Here is a 16,484-nt window from a genome sequence, read left to right on the forward strand (position 1 = left end):
GTGTCCGGTGTCCGTCCACTCTGTCATAACGACTGCCCTTTTCTTTATCCGCAGGAGTTGTTTTTTAACGTCTCCGCTGCTGATGCTGCCACTAATCAGGATTCTCAGAACCACATCCATCAAACCATGGAGTCTCTCTGTCCACCAGAGGGCAGCACAGGTAAGTGCTTTAAATAGAAAAGAAAGAATATTACTTTAATGCTCAGTCACTTCTTTCCTCAGCGCGGCGCCCGTGGTTGGATGTGTGTCTTGTGTCATATGAAGCCAAAGATGACCGAGGCATTAGCCAGACGGTTTACCAGATCTGCCACACCACTCTCTGCAGATCCACCCCTGACCCCGACCCCGCATGACCCCCTGACCCTGCAACATACCTGCTGTGTTAGCTTGGGTGTTTTACCTTTTATTTTAACAATACATGTTAGCGTACAACTTTTGTCAACTCTGTAAAAATGTATAAAATGTGTAAATTTATATTGACATGCTTTTAAATGGTTTTAGCTGTGTGTTTTATGAATAAAAGTATTTGTTTTAATTGGTTTGTAGAACTTTTTATTTCATATGAGATCGAGATTCATGATTATTTAACCTTAACCTCTTAACCCCCGCCTTAACCGAGTGCATTTTCTATAGTTCGGCTTTACCCAAATCTAAAAGCTTCTCGATGGCGGTTTCAGCCTATAGGCTAGTGTAATGCCTCATTTGAAAGGTAAGACCTACAAAACTGATCATAAATTGTGTGTGTTTTCATCTTTTATGTCTTTGTTGTTTTTTGTCATTTTTTGTTGTTGCTTTCTTCATCGCCTTTTCCCCTTGCTTTTTGGTTGTGAATTAGTCACTTTCTTATTGTGTTACTTTCCCGGCACGTATTTGTTTTTATCGCTCTTTTGTCGCTTTATTGTCACATTTTTGTTTTATTTTCATCTTTATTTTCGCTGCTGTTTTGACACTTTATTCAAGAAGCTTAGATTTGGGTAAAGCAAAAGTTAAGAAAATGTGCTCCGTTAACCTCTTAAAGGAATAGGCCACCGTTTTTACATACTGAGATATGCTCTTACTTCACTTTAGCCGAGTTAATATATCCCCGTCTGGTCTTTGTCCGTGCGCTCTGCCAGGCAAACGGAGCACATACGCAGCCTCTCCCACATGTCACATAGCTCCAAAAAAGCTCACGATAGAAGCTACCAAGCTCTTCCACGTGTTCCCTATTTAAATAAAGTTACGTGAAGTGTTTTCATGCGAAGTATATTTACACAGAAATGTAGCATGTCGATTTTATAAGCAAATAAAAAGGGGTACTATATTGTGAGGCGTAATGATACGAGGAGCAAAACGTCCGCGCAGTAACTCCTAAAGACTTCCCCCGCTCACTTCCGTCAATAGTGACGGCTTTACCCATGTCTTAAAGCTCTTTAAAAATAAAGCATTTAAATCGCCACAAAATGATGAAAACGCAACAAAAATGCGACGGAAAAGTTACGAAAATGCGACGAAAACGTGACAAAAATGTGACGGAAAAGGGACAAAAATGCAACAAAAGAGCGATGAAAAAAACTGAAGAAAATGCGCTCAGTTAAGGCGGGGAGTAAGAGGCTAAACTGCCTCGTTCAGTAGCTACCACAGACATGAGTGATGGCCAGACTTTGACACGAGTCCCCGCCCACTCGCCCTCCCACAGTCGGTGCGCTCTCAGACGCGCCTCTGTGTCCGTGTTGCCCTCATCCCCGGAGGAGATAACTTAACCACGGCTGTGTGAACCCAAACACCCCCTTCCAATCACTTTTGGATCTCTGGAATATTGCCTTTTACTCATCAGAATCTAGGGAACTTTTTTCTTCTTTTTGTTTACGTCATGATTAGAGACCGGAGCCGCGCCAACACGCACCAACCGCTGCGCAAACGCTCCAAAACATGACTAATGTTTACCCGCTTTGGCAATTTCTCTGGCTGACCGTATTAACGGATAATGTAAGTGCCGTTTTTTTAGTCTAAACACGAGTCTCCTTGCCCCACATCATGCTGTACTTAGTCCTCAAGCTCTTATCCTTGTGGCTGTGTAGCGAAGCCATAACGGGACAACAGCACGCGCAAGAAATCGACAAGTATGGACCACGCACTTCTCAAAGTCCTGAATGGGGCAGTGTCAGCGGGGAGGACACGCCTGAGGAGCACGGTGCCACTGCCAGGGACTCCGTTTTTGATGAAGTGAAAGTTTTAAGGCAACGAAGTGTTGAAAACATCATGCGTAAAAGTTGGATAGTTGGAAAAGACGCATTACGCACAACGAATAGCCATGAAAGAGCGCCGCAGAAAGTTGGATTCACAGACAAAGGACTTGAAGATGGTGAACGTGCTAGAAAAAGAAGGAAAGGGAGTTCTTGGCGTAAGATCCGACATATACGAAGCTCTAGACGTGAGAAGCGAAAAGAGTCCGGCGGGGAAAGCGCACCTGTTGCGATGGCGCAAGAGATGGACTCCCCGTTTCTACTCAACACCAGCGACTATGCGGACGAGTTTTCGCTCACAGACTTCCCTGACAGTACTCCCCTGGCCCCTGTGAGCTTGAAACCTAAACGGAAGCTCCACAAGAACCCGTTTTACCCCGTGACCGCGGAGACGTACGGGGCTTACGCCGTGCTGATTGTGGCCGGGCTCATTTTGAGCGTGGGACTCCTCGGTAACGTGTCGCTGATGTGTATCGTGTGTCATAACTACTACATGAGGAGCATCTCCAACTCGCTGTTGGCGAACCTCGCGCTCTGGGACTTCGTGGTGGTTTTCTTCTGCCTCCCGCTAGTCGTGTTTCACGAGCTCACCAAGGATTGGCTGCTGGGGGAGTTCTCGTGCAGGATCATCCCATATTTGGAGGTGAGTAAGAGACGATTGCCAGTGTGTAATGTCCTCTGATAGTAAAAAATGTTGACGTTTTAAATTCGGTGAGTGTGAATTACCTATCCTATACAGAACTGTCATACTGTGACTCTGTGACACTCTCTCTCTTGGTCAGGAGTGCCCAATGTGCGGCACAGGGGCATTTTTTGGAGACCCCGAAGCTTCTTGCTGAATTGGCATACATTTACAGAAATAGTACTTCTACTATAATTCTACACAATTGTAACATCTAAACCTATCATTTCGATGTGAGAAAAAGGTGGAATTAAGGTTCTCAGTAAAGGTGCGGGGCATGGTTTAAACCTTTGTTAAAATTGAATGTTTAACTGCACTGACCACCAATCTGTGGCCCTCCCCATAAACACTTGATACACTGATGTGTGGCCCAGGGAGAAGAGTTTGGACACCCCTGCTCTAGGCTCTCAAATTGATGGTTGAATCCACCAGTCACTCCTGCTTGTTTCTGTTCGAAAGCTTTGTTAAAAATAAGAAAAGTGACCTGTTGTGATGTCACCTGACCCAGAAATAAATATATAATTTGTATTTAATGTTGCTGAATCGAATTGTGTATGGTCCTTAATCTTCACAGACTTTGGGGGATTAGATCTGGACCCCCCGCAGAGACTGTCCTGTACAATCTCTGAGGGTGGGCAGGCGGCTGATTCGATTTATTCATTTATTTTTTGAGTAAAATTGACTTAGGGTGGTAAGGCTCTTTCCTCTGTCTAAACCATTTAGTGATTTGGCATCATTTCTATCCAGAGGAGCTTGACCAAAACAGTTTACAGAATTAGTCTGTGGCTGATGAAGTCAAAGTAAACAAGAGAGGCCTTGTAATGTTTAAAGTGCTGTCGCTGCTGCTGCTGCTGCTGCTGCAACCACCACTTAGAAACTAGAAACTACAACTTGCCCGATTACGATGGATGAAAGGTTTAATAATTAGATGCACAATGCTTTGTCTTGCTTCACAAATGTCTGCTTTGGCGTCTTGTATTGGTTTTCTTTTGAGTTTATATCAATAGCAGCCAGTCCACAAACACAAAGACCAGGTTGAATGATCACAGTCTCTTTCTGGTGTTACATTATAAGTGCTGATGTGGGAGGATTACACACTGCTTAAATAAAAGGCTACTAAGTATTCATGCTACTAAGTACTCATTCAAAAGAGATGGATTAGTCGTAGTTGATATCGATATGCATCATGTTCTATCTATATGTCCATTACATCCAAACTGTACTGTACACGCGATGCCTTTGTAGTTTAAGAGCACAATAATCCGACCCAAAACACAAGGAGGATTAGGTCTAATGGGGCGTCCCACCCCCAACACTTAAGGGGTCAACGCATTAACCTACTTACTTTCACACAGTGCCTTTAAGACTCAAAGATAATGCTGCATTTACAGAGAATGACGATCTTTATTTTATGTTATTAGGAACAAAATGTCGTAGCATCTGTTATAACATTGAAACATGGAGTCAGAAGAAAAATGATAGTTTTAGGTAGATTATTTATGTCTTGAGGTGCATTCACACTTGGTCCAATGCTTCTCAGAATAATGTGCTTCTTATGTGCAGCTCTTCTGACCCTTGAAGATTATGGACTAAGTTAGGGACAAAACATTGATTAAAAAAAATCCCTGTTTGAAAAATGTTTGGTTGAGAAGCAAATTTTCCCTGTAAGTGTGAATCAGGTGAACAATTAGTGGATTGTTTCATAAAACACTTTGAATGGGCTTATTTACTAGAGAGAGGGAGAGTTTTTATGAGATTTTATCTCCTTTGAGACAAAAACCTCCACTGCACCTGCTTTCTGCACCAGTTAAGTCCGCACCATCTACTTTGCAAGTGTGCAAATTAATAGCCATTTTTATTACTTACCTTAAGAGCACAGTAATAGGATGATATTGCATGACACAACTCTGCCCTGTGCCATGTTTCAATGTTATTATCCAGAAAAGACCAGCCATCTTCCTTGGTATTTTAAGTATAGTTCATACTGTGTTAAGGTTAGAGCTAGTTATGACTTATTATAATACTCCCAGTGATGGTCAAAGTATTTGATCCCATGACTTGAGTAAAAGTACAGATACAACTGGTCAAATATTATGCCAATAAAACTAAAAGGTACTCATTCAAATGTTTACTTGAATGCAAGTATTTGCTTAAGAAAATACTACAAAGTACTAAGTACAAGACATTACATCTGCACAGCGCCACCTATTGTTCTAGAGTGAGCATTTTCAGGCTTTTGAAAATACAACATATTCTTTAAAAAGTAGCTTCTTTCCACCCCTTGAACACTCCTATGACTGTGCTATAAAATGCTACCAATAATTCTTTTGTTACAACATGGACTTTTAAACTCAATTTTACCTGCCCTCTCTGTGCAGGTGGCCTCTTTGGGAGTCACCACCTTCACTCTCTGTGCTCTGTGCATCGACCGTTTCCGCGCCGCCAACAATGTCCAGAACTACTACGAGATGATCGAGAACTGGGCCTCCACCACCGCTAAACTCGCCGTCATTTGGATCGGCGCTCTCCTCCTGGCCCTCCCCGAGCTACTGATCCGACAGCTGGTCACGGAAGAGTCGGACCCCCCCGAGGTCACCACGCCGTGCGAACGCTGCGTCATCCGGATATCCACGGACCTCCCCGACACGCTGTACGTCCTGGGCCTGACCTACGACGGGGCCAGGCTTTGGTGGTACTTCGGCTGCTACTTCTGCCTGCCCACGCTTTTCACCATTTTCTGCTCGCTCGCTACGGCGCACAAGATCCGCCAGGCCGAGCGCAACAACGTCAGGGGCAGCAAGAAGCAGATCCAACTGGAAAGCCAGATGAACTGCGCCGTGGTGGCGTTGGCGATCGTCTACGGCTTTTGCATCATTCCGGAAAACATTTGCAACATCCTGAGCACATACATGGCCGCCGGTATCCCGCGGAGGACTTTGGAGATATTGAAATTAGTCAGCCAGCTGTTGCTGTTTTGCAAATCCGCAGTCACGCCGATATTGTTGTTTTCCCTCTGCCAGCCGTTCACGAGGGCTATCCTGGATTGTTGCTGCTGCTGTTTGGAGGACTGCGGGCCGGAGAGATCTCCCGCCACGACCAGTGACAATGGCGGCACCACGACCGAAATCGAACTGTCCCCCTATAATACCATGCACAGGGAGACACCGGATACTGCAGCCTATTCCACTGTCGGCACGCACTGTTGAGGTCATAAAGGTCAGGGGGGTACGAGGCCATGCTCTACGGATTGTATCGACTTGAATTGACTCAAAAGACATCCGCCCTGCTACAGTTTACAGAAGTGATGAATGAACCCGCACATTGTTAGGTAACATAATTTATTTAGTATTTTATATTAATCCCTTTTTTCGAAGTCACATGAGCTATTACTATGTTGCCAACCATTATGGCGTAGTCACTAAATTAATATGACTGTTCTAGTCTTTATTCACTCACTTGCAGTCAAGAGTAAATGAACCCTTGTCACATTTAGACACTTCCTGTTAAATACAGAGCACTTACTCAGTTAAAATGGTGTGAAAACGAGGCACAGACATCGTGGAGACTTGGTGTCATGACTTGGCTCTAAATAAATCCCGGTTTCTGTATGTTGAGTCTCTTTGAGTGAGTGGATCACATGTACAGTAGAGTAATATATTGAAAATTGCTGCAGATTTTGCTGTTGATGTCAATCAGATTTTTTGGGGCCATTTTAGTTCTAGCACGCTGCACTGCGTGATGCACTGTTTGTCATGAATTCATGAAGTTTGTCACAAGAGATGGATAGTACTTTATTAAAAAGATTTGTAAAACACAATCATTCATCTTTACTCACACGCGAATACAGACATGACCACTTTAGGGGGGACAGGCGGCTTTTTATGATCAAACTGCTTCCTCCCCTGCAATGCTCCTCTTACATTAGCTATTTATGTAATAACATTCCTCATCTTAAAACCCACAATCAGGAAACAATAAGAACGTGAAGTTGCATGTATTTTCCATTCAAACATGTTCCCTAGCTCAGTATATTATCCTTTGTTTTCGTTGGCTGATTCTAATTCACATACTCATACACATTGTTTGCCGTAATTTACTTGGTGCTCCAGTTTCTCCGAGATATTTTTCTGGATAATACCATGTCCTTATTTGACAGGGGCTATAAACTCTACAACAGACTTGTTATTTCTGCAGAAAAATGTCTGTTGCAGCTGAGACATAAACAAAGAAGTCGTGAGCAGCTGAAGAAAAGAGGCGGGGCCTGGGTCACACTGGGAGCATTGTGTGTTTGCAGACGAGTCGTGTCTTAACTCCCAAAACCAATGTTGCTTCAACCAACTACCACCGCGGGGAAATGAACTCAGATTCACTTGTCATCAGTTACAAAAAACAAAAGAGAATCATGTCAAACGCTGCGGCCTGTGAGTTTGCTGTGTCATGCTCCATACCCCGACTCAGCAGGATTCAGCAGCTCCGGAGCCGGTGGGACAGAGACAGGCAGGTCTTTGTCCTTTTCCTCATTGCCATGACGACGCACACTGACAGACTTTTATTCACATAGTTATTACCACTGGGGAGTCTGAGCTGGTGTCTGCCAGAGCAAGATTTTTTAAAATACCAATCATTAGTGTGTTTCTTGTGCTATTGTCTCTATTCCTACAGTTAGTGTAAGTTGAGTTCGGGAACATCCACTGTTTCCATGGAGATCCGCCATGTTTGTAGCTGTTAACTAACATTAGTTAGAAACGGTATAAAAGCCGTGGAACAAGTAGCTGCTGAGTTACTGCTGGTAAATGCATCAAACTCCAGTGTTTTATGTGTAACTCCAATATTTTACCTTTTATATCTCCATTAGTTTATTATTACTGCAAATCCCATGATGCTTGGTGATCATCACAATCTCTATAATGCATTGGTTTTATATAGCGCTTTTCTGGGCACTTAACATTATATTATTCATTCACTCCATACTCGGTGGTGGTAAGCTACAATTGTAGCCACAGCTGCCGTGGGATAGACGGACGGAAGTGAGGCTGTCAATATGCACCATCGACAACTCCGACCACCACCACTCACTCACTCACTTACTCTATTCACCCAGGCTTCCTGGTGTTCCCCAGTGGTCTCCCATAGTACCAACCAGGCCCTTCCTGCTTAGCTTCCAAGATCTGGCGGGATCGGGCAGAGCAATGCCAGTGTGGGCAGATTGGCCATATGCTTAGGTACATATACTTGAGTTGAGGGTTGGGGTTGATGCTTTTGTTGTTCGAAACCCAAGTTTGTAGTAGTGCCATTGGAAAAACTTGTAGACGTGGCTGGTTAAGAGAAAAAAGGTATCCCAAATCATTTTGATCATAAACATTAGATTCAAGATTCAATGTTTTTTATATGTCAAACCATGTAAATGTTTTGAATCATGCCCACCAGAAATAGCCGTGGTGGATGTGAATGGTGAACTTCCAGTGATGTCATCTGAGGATGCTCACCAAGGGCGAAACATTAGACGTCTGCCCAGTAAACGTAAGTCCAGTTGTATTTTTTTTACAAAGCAATCCCTCTAAACATCACGAGCCAATAGTTCATGGTTCACCATGATGGTTGGAATCATTCTTTAAACCTACCTGTCTTTTCCGGAGCTTCCCCGCCATCTTGAATCCCTTCCACCCCACTACACACCTGACTAAATACCAGGCCCACACACTGTACAGCTCTGTGAACGATGGCGGTGAGTGAATATTTATGAGGACGCTAAATAATGACATAACATTCTCGTCTAATTGTTCTCAGTGGAGACTCTTTGTTGTCGGGGCACATTCTTCTGTAATCAGTGTTTGGCTTTGATTTGCTGCTGGCACAGACCTTTATGCCCATGTCTTTTGTGGACGAGGCACAGCGGCCCCTTCACCGCTCCTGTAATTAGACAGCGCCATTCATTCTGAAACAATGCGGCGACGGCACAGCAAGGCCCACTGATCTTTACCCAAACGCTCCCACTGCTCCGCTGGGAACATCACCAAAACTGGGGAGGGAGCAAAGAGGGCTAACGGTGCTCAAACATAAGAGAATCACTTTCTATTAAATAATGTGACCAATGTGGCGGACGATTGATTATAGTATAGTCACATCACAGCAAGATGGGATCCAGATCTGACGTGTGTACATGCGCTCCAGTATCCCGGTTATTAGTCATATCCTGGTTATGACATTTCATTCAACACAGAGACAAGAAATATCTGAGGAAGCACTTAAAACTGTAGAGCATCGTCCCGGTTTCAGTGACAGATGTGAGGATTTGAAAAAAAATGAAACATTGCAGGTTTGTGTGTCCCAAAGTGACAGTTTAGTCCAAGAACTGCGCTGACATCCACTGGGGCGACCACGGAGCGGTGATGTTGCACAGTCTACTGCGATGTTTGTTGATTTTTACAAGATATACAGTTTTAAAAGCCCGGGTACCAGATACAATCGCTGTGGGAAAGTTTCTGGTCCTGGCTTAGCTGTTTGGGAAAGTTCGCACACGCTCAGTACGTCAGCAGAAACCAGGACACTGCGTTTACATGGCACAAGATCCTGGAATCTGTGGGAATATCTGAGAGGATCCTCTTTTTTTAAATATATATATATATATACTCAACCAGCGAAAGTGTACGCTCAGTGGCAGGGTAACAATAACAGAGCAGACCCACCAAGGCTGGAAACTGAACAGTACTGGAAACAGTACTGGAAAGGCATATGGGAGAAGGAGGCAGCACACAACAGTGATGCACAGTGGCTGGTGGCTCTGAGAGAGGACCACAGCAACCTCCCTGAACAGAATCCAGTTACCATCACAGTGGCAGACGTCCAAGAAAGAGCCTCAGGTATGAAAAATTGGACAGCACCAGGCCCTGACATGATACACGCCTACTGGCTTAAGAAACTCACGGCTCTCCATGAGCGCTTGGCAGCGCAAATGAACCAGCTGCTGAGGGATGGGAATCACCCTGAATGGTTAACCGAAGGGCGCACAATCCTGATCCTGAAGGAACCCTCAAAGGGTACAGCCCCATCCAACTATCGGCCAATAACCTGCCTCTCCACAACGTGGAAGCTCATGTCCGGCACCATAGCGGCTAAGATAAGTAAGCACATGGATCAATACATGAGCACAGCTCAGAAGGGAATCGGTAAAGATACCAGAGGTGCCAAACACCAGCTCCTGGTAGACAGAACAGTCGCTCGAGACTGCAGAACCTGACACACTAACCTGAGCACTGCCTGGATTGATTACAAGAAAGCCTACGACTCAATGCCACATACTTGGATCGTTGAATGCCTGGAGCTATATAACATCAACAGGACTCTAAGAGCCTTCATTGCAAACTCGATGAGGTTGTGGAAAACCACCCTTGAAGCCAATGGCAAGCCACTTGCACAAGTCTCCATCAAATGTGGCATATTCCAAGGAGACGCCCTGTCCCCGCTGCTGTTCTGCATAGGTCTGAACCCCCTCAGCCAAATAATCAACAAGACTGGCTATGGATACCGACTCAGGAACGGGGCCACCATCAGTCACCTCCTCTACATGGATGACATCAAGCTGTACGCTAAGAATGAGCGAGACATCGACCCACTGATCCATACCACCCGGATATACAGTGCAGATATTGGGATGTCATTCGGACTAGAGAAGTGTGGTCGGATGGTGACTAAGAGAGGGAAGGTAGTCCACACAGAAGGGGTCTCACTCCAAGAAGGAACAATAGCAGACATTGAGGACAGTTACAAGTACCTCGGAATCCCACAAGCAAATGGCAACCTCGAAGAGGTGACAAGGAAAGCGGCTACGGCCAAATACCTCCAACGAGTAAGGCAGGTCCTAAGAAGCCAGCTCAATGGCAAGAACAAGTCCCGGGCAATAAACAGCTACGCCCTACCAGTAATCAGATACCCTGCAGGAATAATAAGCTGGCCAAAGGATGAGATACAGACCACAGATGTTAAGACGCGAAAGCTCCTAACCATGCACGGAGGGTTCCACCCCAAATCCAGCACCCTGAGACTGTACGCTAGCCGTAAGGAAGGAGGCCGAGGACTAGTGAGTGTGAGAGCCACTATCCAGGATGAAACATCCAAGATCCATAAGTACATCAAGGACAAGGCTCCGACAGATGACGTGCTCAGTGAATGTCTCAGACAATGGGGAACAGAAGATGAGGTGCTGGAGGTCCCGTCATGGGAGGACAAGCCCCTACACGGCATGTACCACCGAAACATAACTGAAGTGGCGGATATACAGAAATCCTACCAATGGCTAGACAGAGCCGGACTAAAGGACAGCACAGAGGCACTCATCGTGGCTGCACAGGAGCAGGCCTTGAGCACCAGAGCAATAGAGGCCCAGATCTACCACACCAGACAAGACCCCAGGTGTAGACTGTGCAAAGAGGCCAATGAGACAATCCAGCACATAACTGCAGGGTGTAAGATGCTGGCAGGGAAAGCTTACATGGAGCGCCATAACCAAGTGGCTGGTATAGTGTACAGGAACATCTGTGCAGAGTATGGGCTGGAAACCCCAAGGTCAAAGTGGGAAACGCCTCCAAAGGTGGTCGAGAATGACCGAGCCAATATCCTGTGGGACTTCCAGATACAGACGGACAAAATGGTAATGGCGAACCAACCGGACATTGTGGTGGTGGACAAAGAGCAGAGGAAAGCCGTTGTGGTCGACAGCAATACCAAGCGACTTCAACATCAGGAAAAAGGAACATGAGAAACTAGAGAAATACCAGAGGCTCAGAGAAGAGCTGGAGAAAACCTGGAGGGTGAAGGCATCAGTGGTGCCCGTGGTCGTTGGGGCACTCGGGGCAGTGACCCCCAAACTGGAGGAGTGGCTCCAGCAGATCCCAGGAAATACATCAGACATCTCGGTCCAGAAAAGTGCAGTTCTAGGAACAGCAAAGATACTGCGCAGAACCCTCAAGCTCTCAGGCCTCTGATAGAGGACCCGAGCAGGAGGAAAAAGAGAGACCGCCCGCGGAGGGTGAGGAAGAGTTTTTTTTTATTTTTTTTATATATATATATATATAATTACGAAACTAGACACTCTAATACACCTTATGTGTGATTTTGGTAGCTCTGATGAACAGAAATGAAATAAATGATGATCAAAATCTTGTGAAAGTCACGATCTGGACATTTCATATATATTATTGCATTACTTTTTGGGGGGGGTTTGTCTGTGGTGCTGCGTAGCACACAGCTGTAAAGCTGACATTTCTCTCTCGCTCTCTTTAACACGTTTGAGCAGAGCGGCTTCCCATGGAAAGACCAAAACAGTTGAGATTTCAACATTTCTCTGAGTTTTTAAATGGTCAAAATCGGTCCAAGGACGGCTGAGAAACATCTGGGTTAAGTCTTCAACAGAGAACCAGGCTGTTTAAAAGCGATCGATAACAACGGATCAACGATGTCTCAAAAATTTACTTGAAATGGAGATATTTAGGCATTTGCTTCTTCCCATAACGTTAGTGTCCATCCAGAGAGGACAGAGGAGGAGACAGTTGGAGAGATGAGAGTGATTTTGATCCAAACTAGCCTCTGTTTAGTTTGGATTTCTCAGAAACCGAGGCATGAAGAATTAAACTGTTTTCACCTACGGAGAGCTTAGAGTCTCCCCTTTCAAAAACAGTGCGGCACTCAATGTGTTAATAACCTGAGTATTGGCTTATCCAGGGAACTTAAATCTGGACACTTTACTTGGACACAGACAAAACCAGCTTACTTAAAATGGATACTGGAGTTTGCCTGTTCTCCTGTGTCTGGTTGGGTTTACGCTGGACGTTCTGTTTGCCCCAATCAACTTAAAACATAAAATAGGTTAAACCTTGAGCTATAGTGACCCTACCTATTGCACTAGATCTGGATACATCTATACATCTACAAATGTTTCTTCGGCATGCATTCTTATACCAGATTAAGCACGCTCACTCCATTGAACATTCTGAGTAGCAGAAGCAGACCTGTGTTTATACCCAAGGTGCCCGAGCGGACGTCACTCACACGGCCCTCACACTGAGCCCTGAGGCGCTCTCTAATGGAGTTGTGTTTGCGGAGACTGATCTAATTCTCGCTCGGGATTCTCCACAGACGTTTGTTGCTGCATCTAACATCTTTATTTATTTAACACACTGTGTAACCCAAGGCTCGAGTGCCGCGTCCTTCGAGACAGCTGTGGCTTTGGGCTTTGGGGCTGTGATACAACTACGCTTATATTCCCGAAGTTTGAGGTTGTATATGTCATAATGTAATGCCCTCAGCAAAAAACACATCCGGAGTTGTGTTTTTGATTAATTTGTGCATGTTTCAGTAATCCTGCGTATTCAGTCCGTCTCCCTCCAATGCTCTCAAAACGCCAGCCCGTACTCCGACAAGCATCTTTTCGGAGGAACTTGTCCAGACACTTTGGGGTTAAACTCACTTCCCATTCCAGATGTTTGACGGTTTCAATTCGAACCACTTCCCATTATACTGCAACAGTGTGGCGCCCTCTGCTGGTGTTTTGTACATCTGCATTTTAGAGCAGGCTATTTGTTGGACACATGCATTATTTCATGAATTTATGACAAAAATATCAATGCTGAGAGTCTATGTAAAGCTGGGACATTATTGCTGTGAGTGACATGATGAATGTGTGGGGGAAATTGTCGACGTCTGAAATTACACACAGTATGAGCTTATATCTTTGAAAATACTTAAAGTGCATAATGACATATAATACACAATTTTTTGCCTAAACATATGTAGCACAATTATATTTACCCAGCTTTCTTTAGCTTGACCATTTTTTGTGATGTTTACTTCTTTACTGGACACTGACGTAAGTGACGGACAACGTTTTTAACCGTTGCTATGCCGACCGTGTTGCGCCACTGGCAAATAAGTGAGTCAAACTGCTCTGGAGCTTTACCTTTATCTATGTCGCGGCCTGTCAGTAGCTTAAACATTCAAATACAATGTCTTCGTTAAAACTGCTGCTTCACTGATATAAAATGATAATTATTACTTGCAGCATTTCCATCTAATTAAGTTATATTTTCAAAAAAACATGAATAGCCTCCACATGTCTATGTCCTCCATTATCCCTGCAGTAAATGAATGGGCCCAGTCCTGCCTGGTTCACACTGTGAGTGTTGGTGATAGTGATGGTTGGTGTTTCGCTGGGGGCACATTCCTGATTCTGGTCTAGTATTGGTTAAACTGTGGGGAGGAGGGTTTGGGCGGTGGGCATTGAGTCCCGGGCCGCTGACCTAGAAATGCAGCAGCGTTCCCCAGCCCAGGCGGAGGACAGGGACAATAAGCTGCTATTGTGCGAGAGCGGCTGCTTCCATCTGACATGGCAGATTATAGACAGGACCTCGGATTCAAACGGGACGTCCCGGCGGGAGGCGCTGCACCTCACCCAGCAGTCTCATGTGTGGGAATTTGGGGATTCTCTGTGGTTTAATCCGTCTTGTAATTTCACGCTGCTGTAGGTTTAGGCACACATTCTAGAGTTCAGAGGAATATCAACACATCATAGATTTTTTTAGCCGCCCGACTCTGTATCAAACTATCGGCTCTTTCAAACCCAACATAAATACTTCACCCTCAGAACTCATTGTCTTTCCCTTCTTTAGTCCCATAGTGGAGTGTCTGTCCTGTCAGGATGAGTGTGTGTTCCTCGTCTCAATAAACACCACCTCAGGAATTCGAGGAAGTCACTTGAGCTCAGCCATAAGCTAAACAATTTTTACTTTACTACCTGTCACTCAGTAAGTAAGGTTTTCCTTGGGGGGTACAATTAATTGAAAAAGAAACACAACAATCCTGTCAAGCATTGTGGGGAAGTTTTTTTTTTTTTTTTTGACAGATTTTTTCAAGCACGGTCATGCACGGTTTTGAGTTGCAGACACTCTTTTATTACTTTCTCCCCAAAGCAAAGTCAAAAGGCAGAGGCGATTGCGATCATGATGTATGGTGAGCCGGTCAGGATAGTAGGTAAGGACAAACACCTGGGAACAACTTTTGATAGTTCACTTACAGTAAGTCCACAGAACAAGAAGAAGAACACAGAGGAGATCCAGTGGAAGTGCGTATTCTCTACTATGCGTTGAGAATCCGTTCTAAGCAACTTCTGCCCTTTTTAAATTGGCCCTTTGTGGACAATTAAAGGTGCATTATGCAACTTTTTATCTGGAAAAAAGAAGTTGATATTTGTGCGTATCTGACCTTGTAGTGACCCAGCGGCTGTATGAGTGGTCAGCATGGCGCCTTTACTTTCCATCACAGTGGTCTCTACAATTCTCCAGGATCAGTTGTTTCGGAAGGTTTTCACTGCAGACGGACTCTCTCACCAGAAAACCTGCAAAACAAGTGATCCTGGAGCGTTGTAGAGTCTGCCGAAATCTAAAGCAAAGGCGCCATGCTGACCACTCACACAGCCGCTGGGTCACTACAAGGTCAAATACGCACAAATATCAACTCTTTTTTCTGCATAAAAAGTTGCATAATGCACCTTTAAAGGCATTTACAATGTGCACAATTAAGTTGCGTTCTGGAATTTGACGTCATATTTCCTCTAACAATTTGGGCAATTGAAATATTGAAAAATAACCAAATAGAAAATCCACATATTTGCGTTATTGACCTTAATGTTAAGATGTATTATTCCTGTAGGACAATTGGTCATTTGCACCCGTGTTCTTCAAAACTTTAGACCTTTAGTCATTGAAATGTATCTAATTTTCTTCTTTTTTTTTGCAGGACCAGCAATTGTAAACATATGAGGCATAAAAAAATTCTGACCACATTTTGACGTCATGTGAACACAACCTGTTGTGTGGATATTTTCAGATGAATTGGGTAGAAACCTCTAACATCAAATATTCATGTTGTAGTCACAACAGGGCGCTCTGTCAGCGAGGAGCAGGACCATAGAGAGAGTGAGAGAACAGCTGACGGGACGTCCTGAATATGGATGAACAAGAGGCATAACATCTCTCTGTGCTCCAGATCCTCTCACACAATAATCGCCTCAGTGTTTCTGTACGGGACACATTCCACACCGTGAATGACAATTTGGGAAAAATGGACAGCAAAATGTCATTGAGTCACAACATAAAAAAAAAAGTAAAATATCAGCTGGGTGGTTCTCAAATAGTGGGAACAGCTTTTGATGTCATTTTCTCTGGAGTCTCTAACTGCATGATTTTTTATTTTTATTTTTTTTTTAAGAATAACCAAACAAAATCAACAAATCTCAATGTTAGAAATGTCTTTGTTAGTAATGCTTCACTCTTTAGTGTATACCTTTTGTTTCTTAGTTCAGAAGACATTAAACTTTGTGCCTGTTTTATGTGGATGGGCCCTGGTAAGCATTATGTATTCGAGCGTCTGCATCTTGACACTTCTGATGCACTGGCTCTATGGTGATTTATTTAACTAGTTATGTAGCCTACTCAAATATATCTACTCTTCAAAATGAAATGTGTGATAGTGATTGTTAAAACTGGCTTGTAATCCGAGCCACCTCATTTAACAGACCACACCTTTTT

The 16,484-nt window shown here is 44.2% G+C and overlaps 2 protein-coding genes across 2 annotated transcripts in view; both read left to right on the plus strand.

The window, feature by feature from the left end:
• Positions 1-453, plus strand: part of pot1 (protection of telomeres 1 homolog) — a 48,051-nt gene extending 47,598 nt beyond the window's left edge. Inside the window, exons 20-21 of the mRNA XM_079567700.1 lie at positions 55-160; positions 223-453. Coding sequence (XP_079423826.1) covers positions 55-160; positions 223-353 — 237 coding nt within the window. The 3' untranslated portion in view covers positions 354-453. The remainder of the gene's footprint in view (positions 1-54; positions 161-222) is intronic.
• A 1,263-nt stretch (positions 454-1,716) lies between these two features.
• gpr37a (G protein-coupled receptor 37a) lies at positions 1,717-6,681 on the plus strand. The gene is made up of 2 exons (XM_079567686.1): positions 1,717-2,868; positions 5,286-6,681. Exons 1-2 carry the CDS (start codon positions 2,017-2,019, stop codon positions 6,111-6,113), a joined length of 1,680 nt encoding a protein of 559 aa, XP_079423812.1. The 5' UTR covers positions 1,717-2,016; the 3' UTR covers positions 6,114-6,681.
• Positions 6,682-16,484: the final 9,803 nt, after the last annotated feature.

The sequence above is a fragment of the Gobius niger genome (assembly GCF_951799975.1).
Source record: "Gobius niger genome assembly, chromosome: 12".
NCBI lineage: Eukaryota > Metazoa > Chordata > Actinopteri > Gobiiformes > Gobiidae > Gobius > Gobius niger.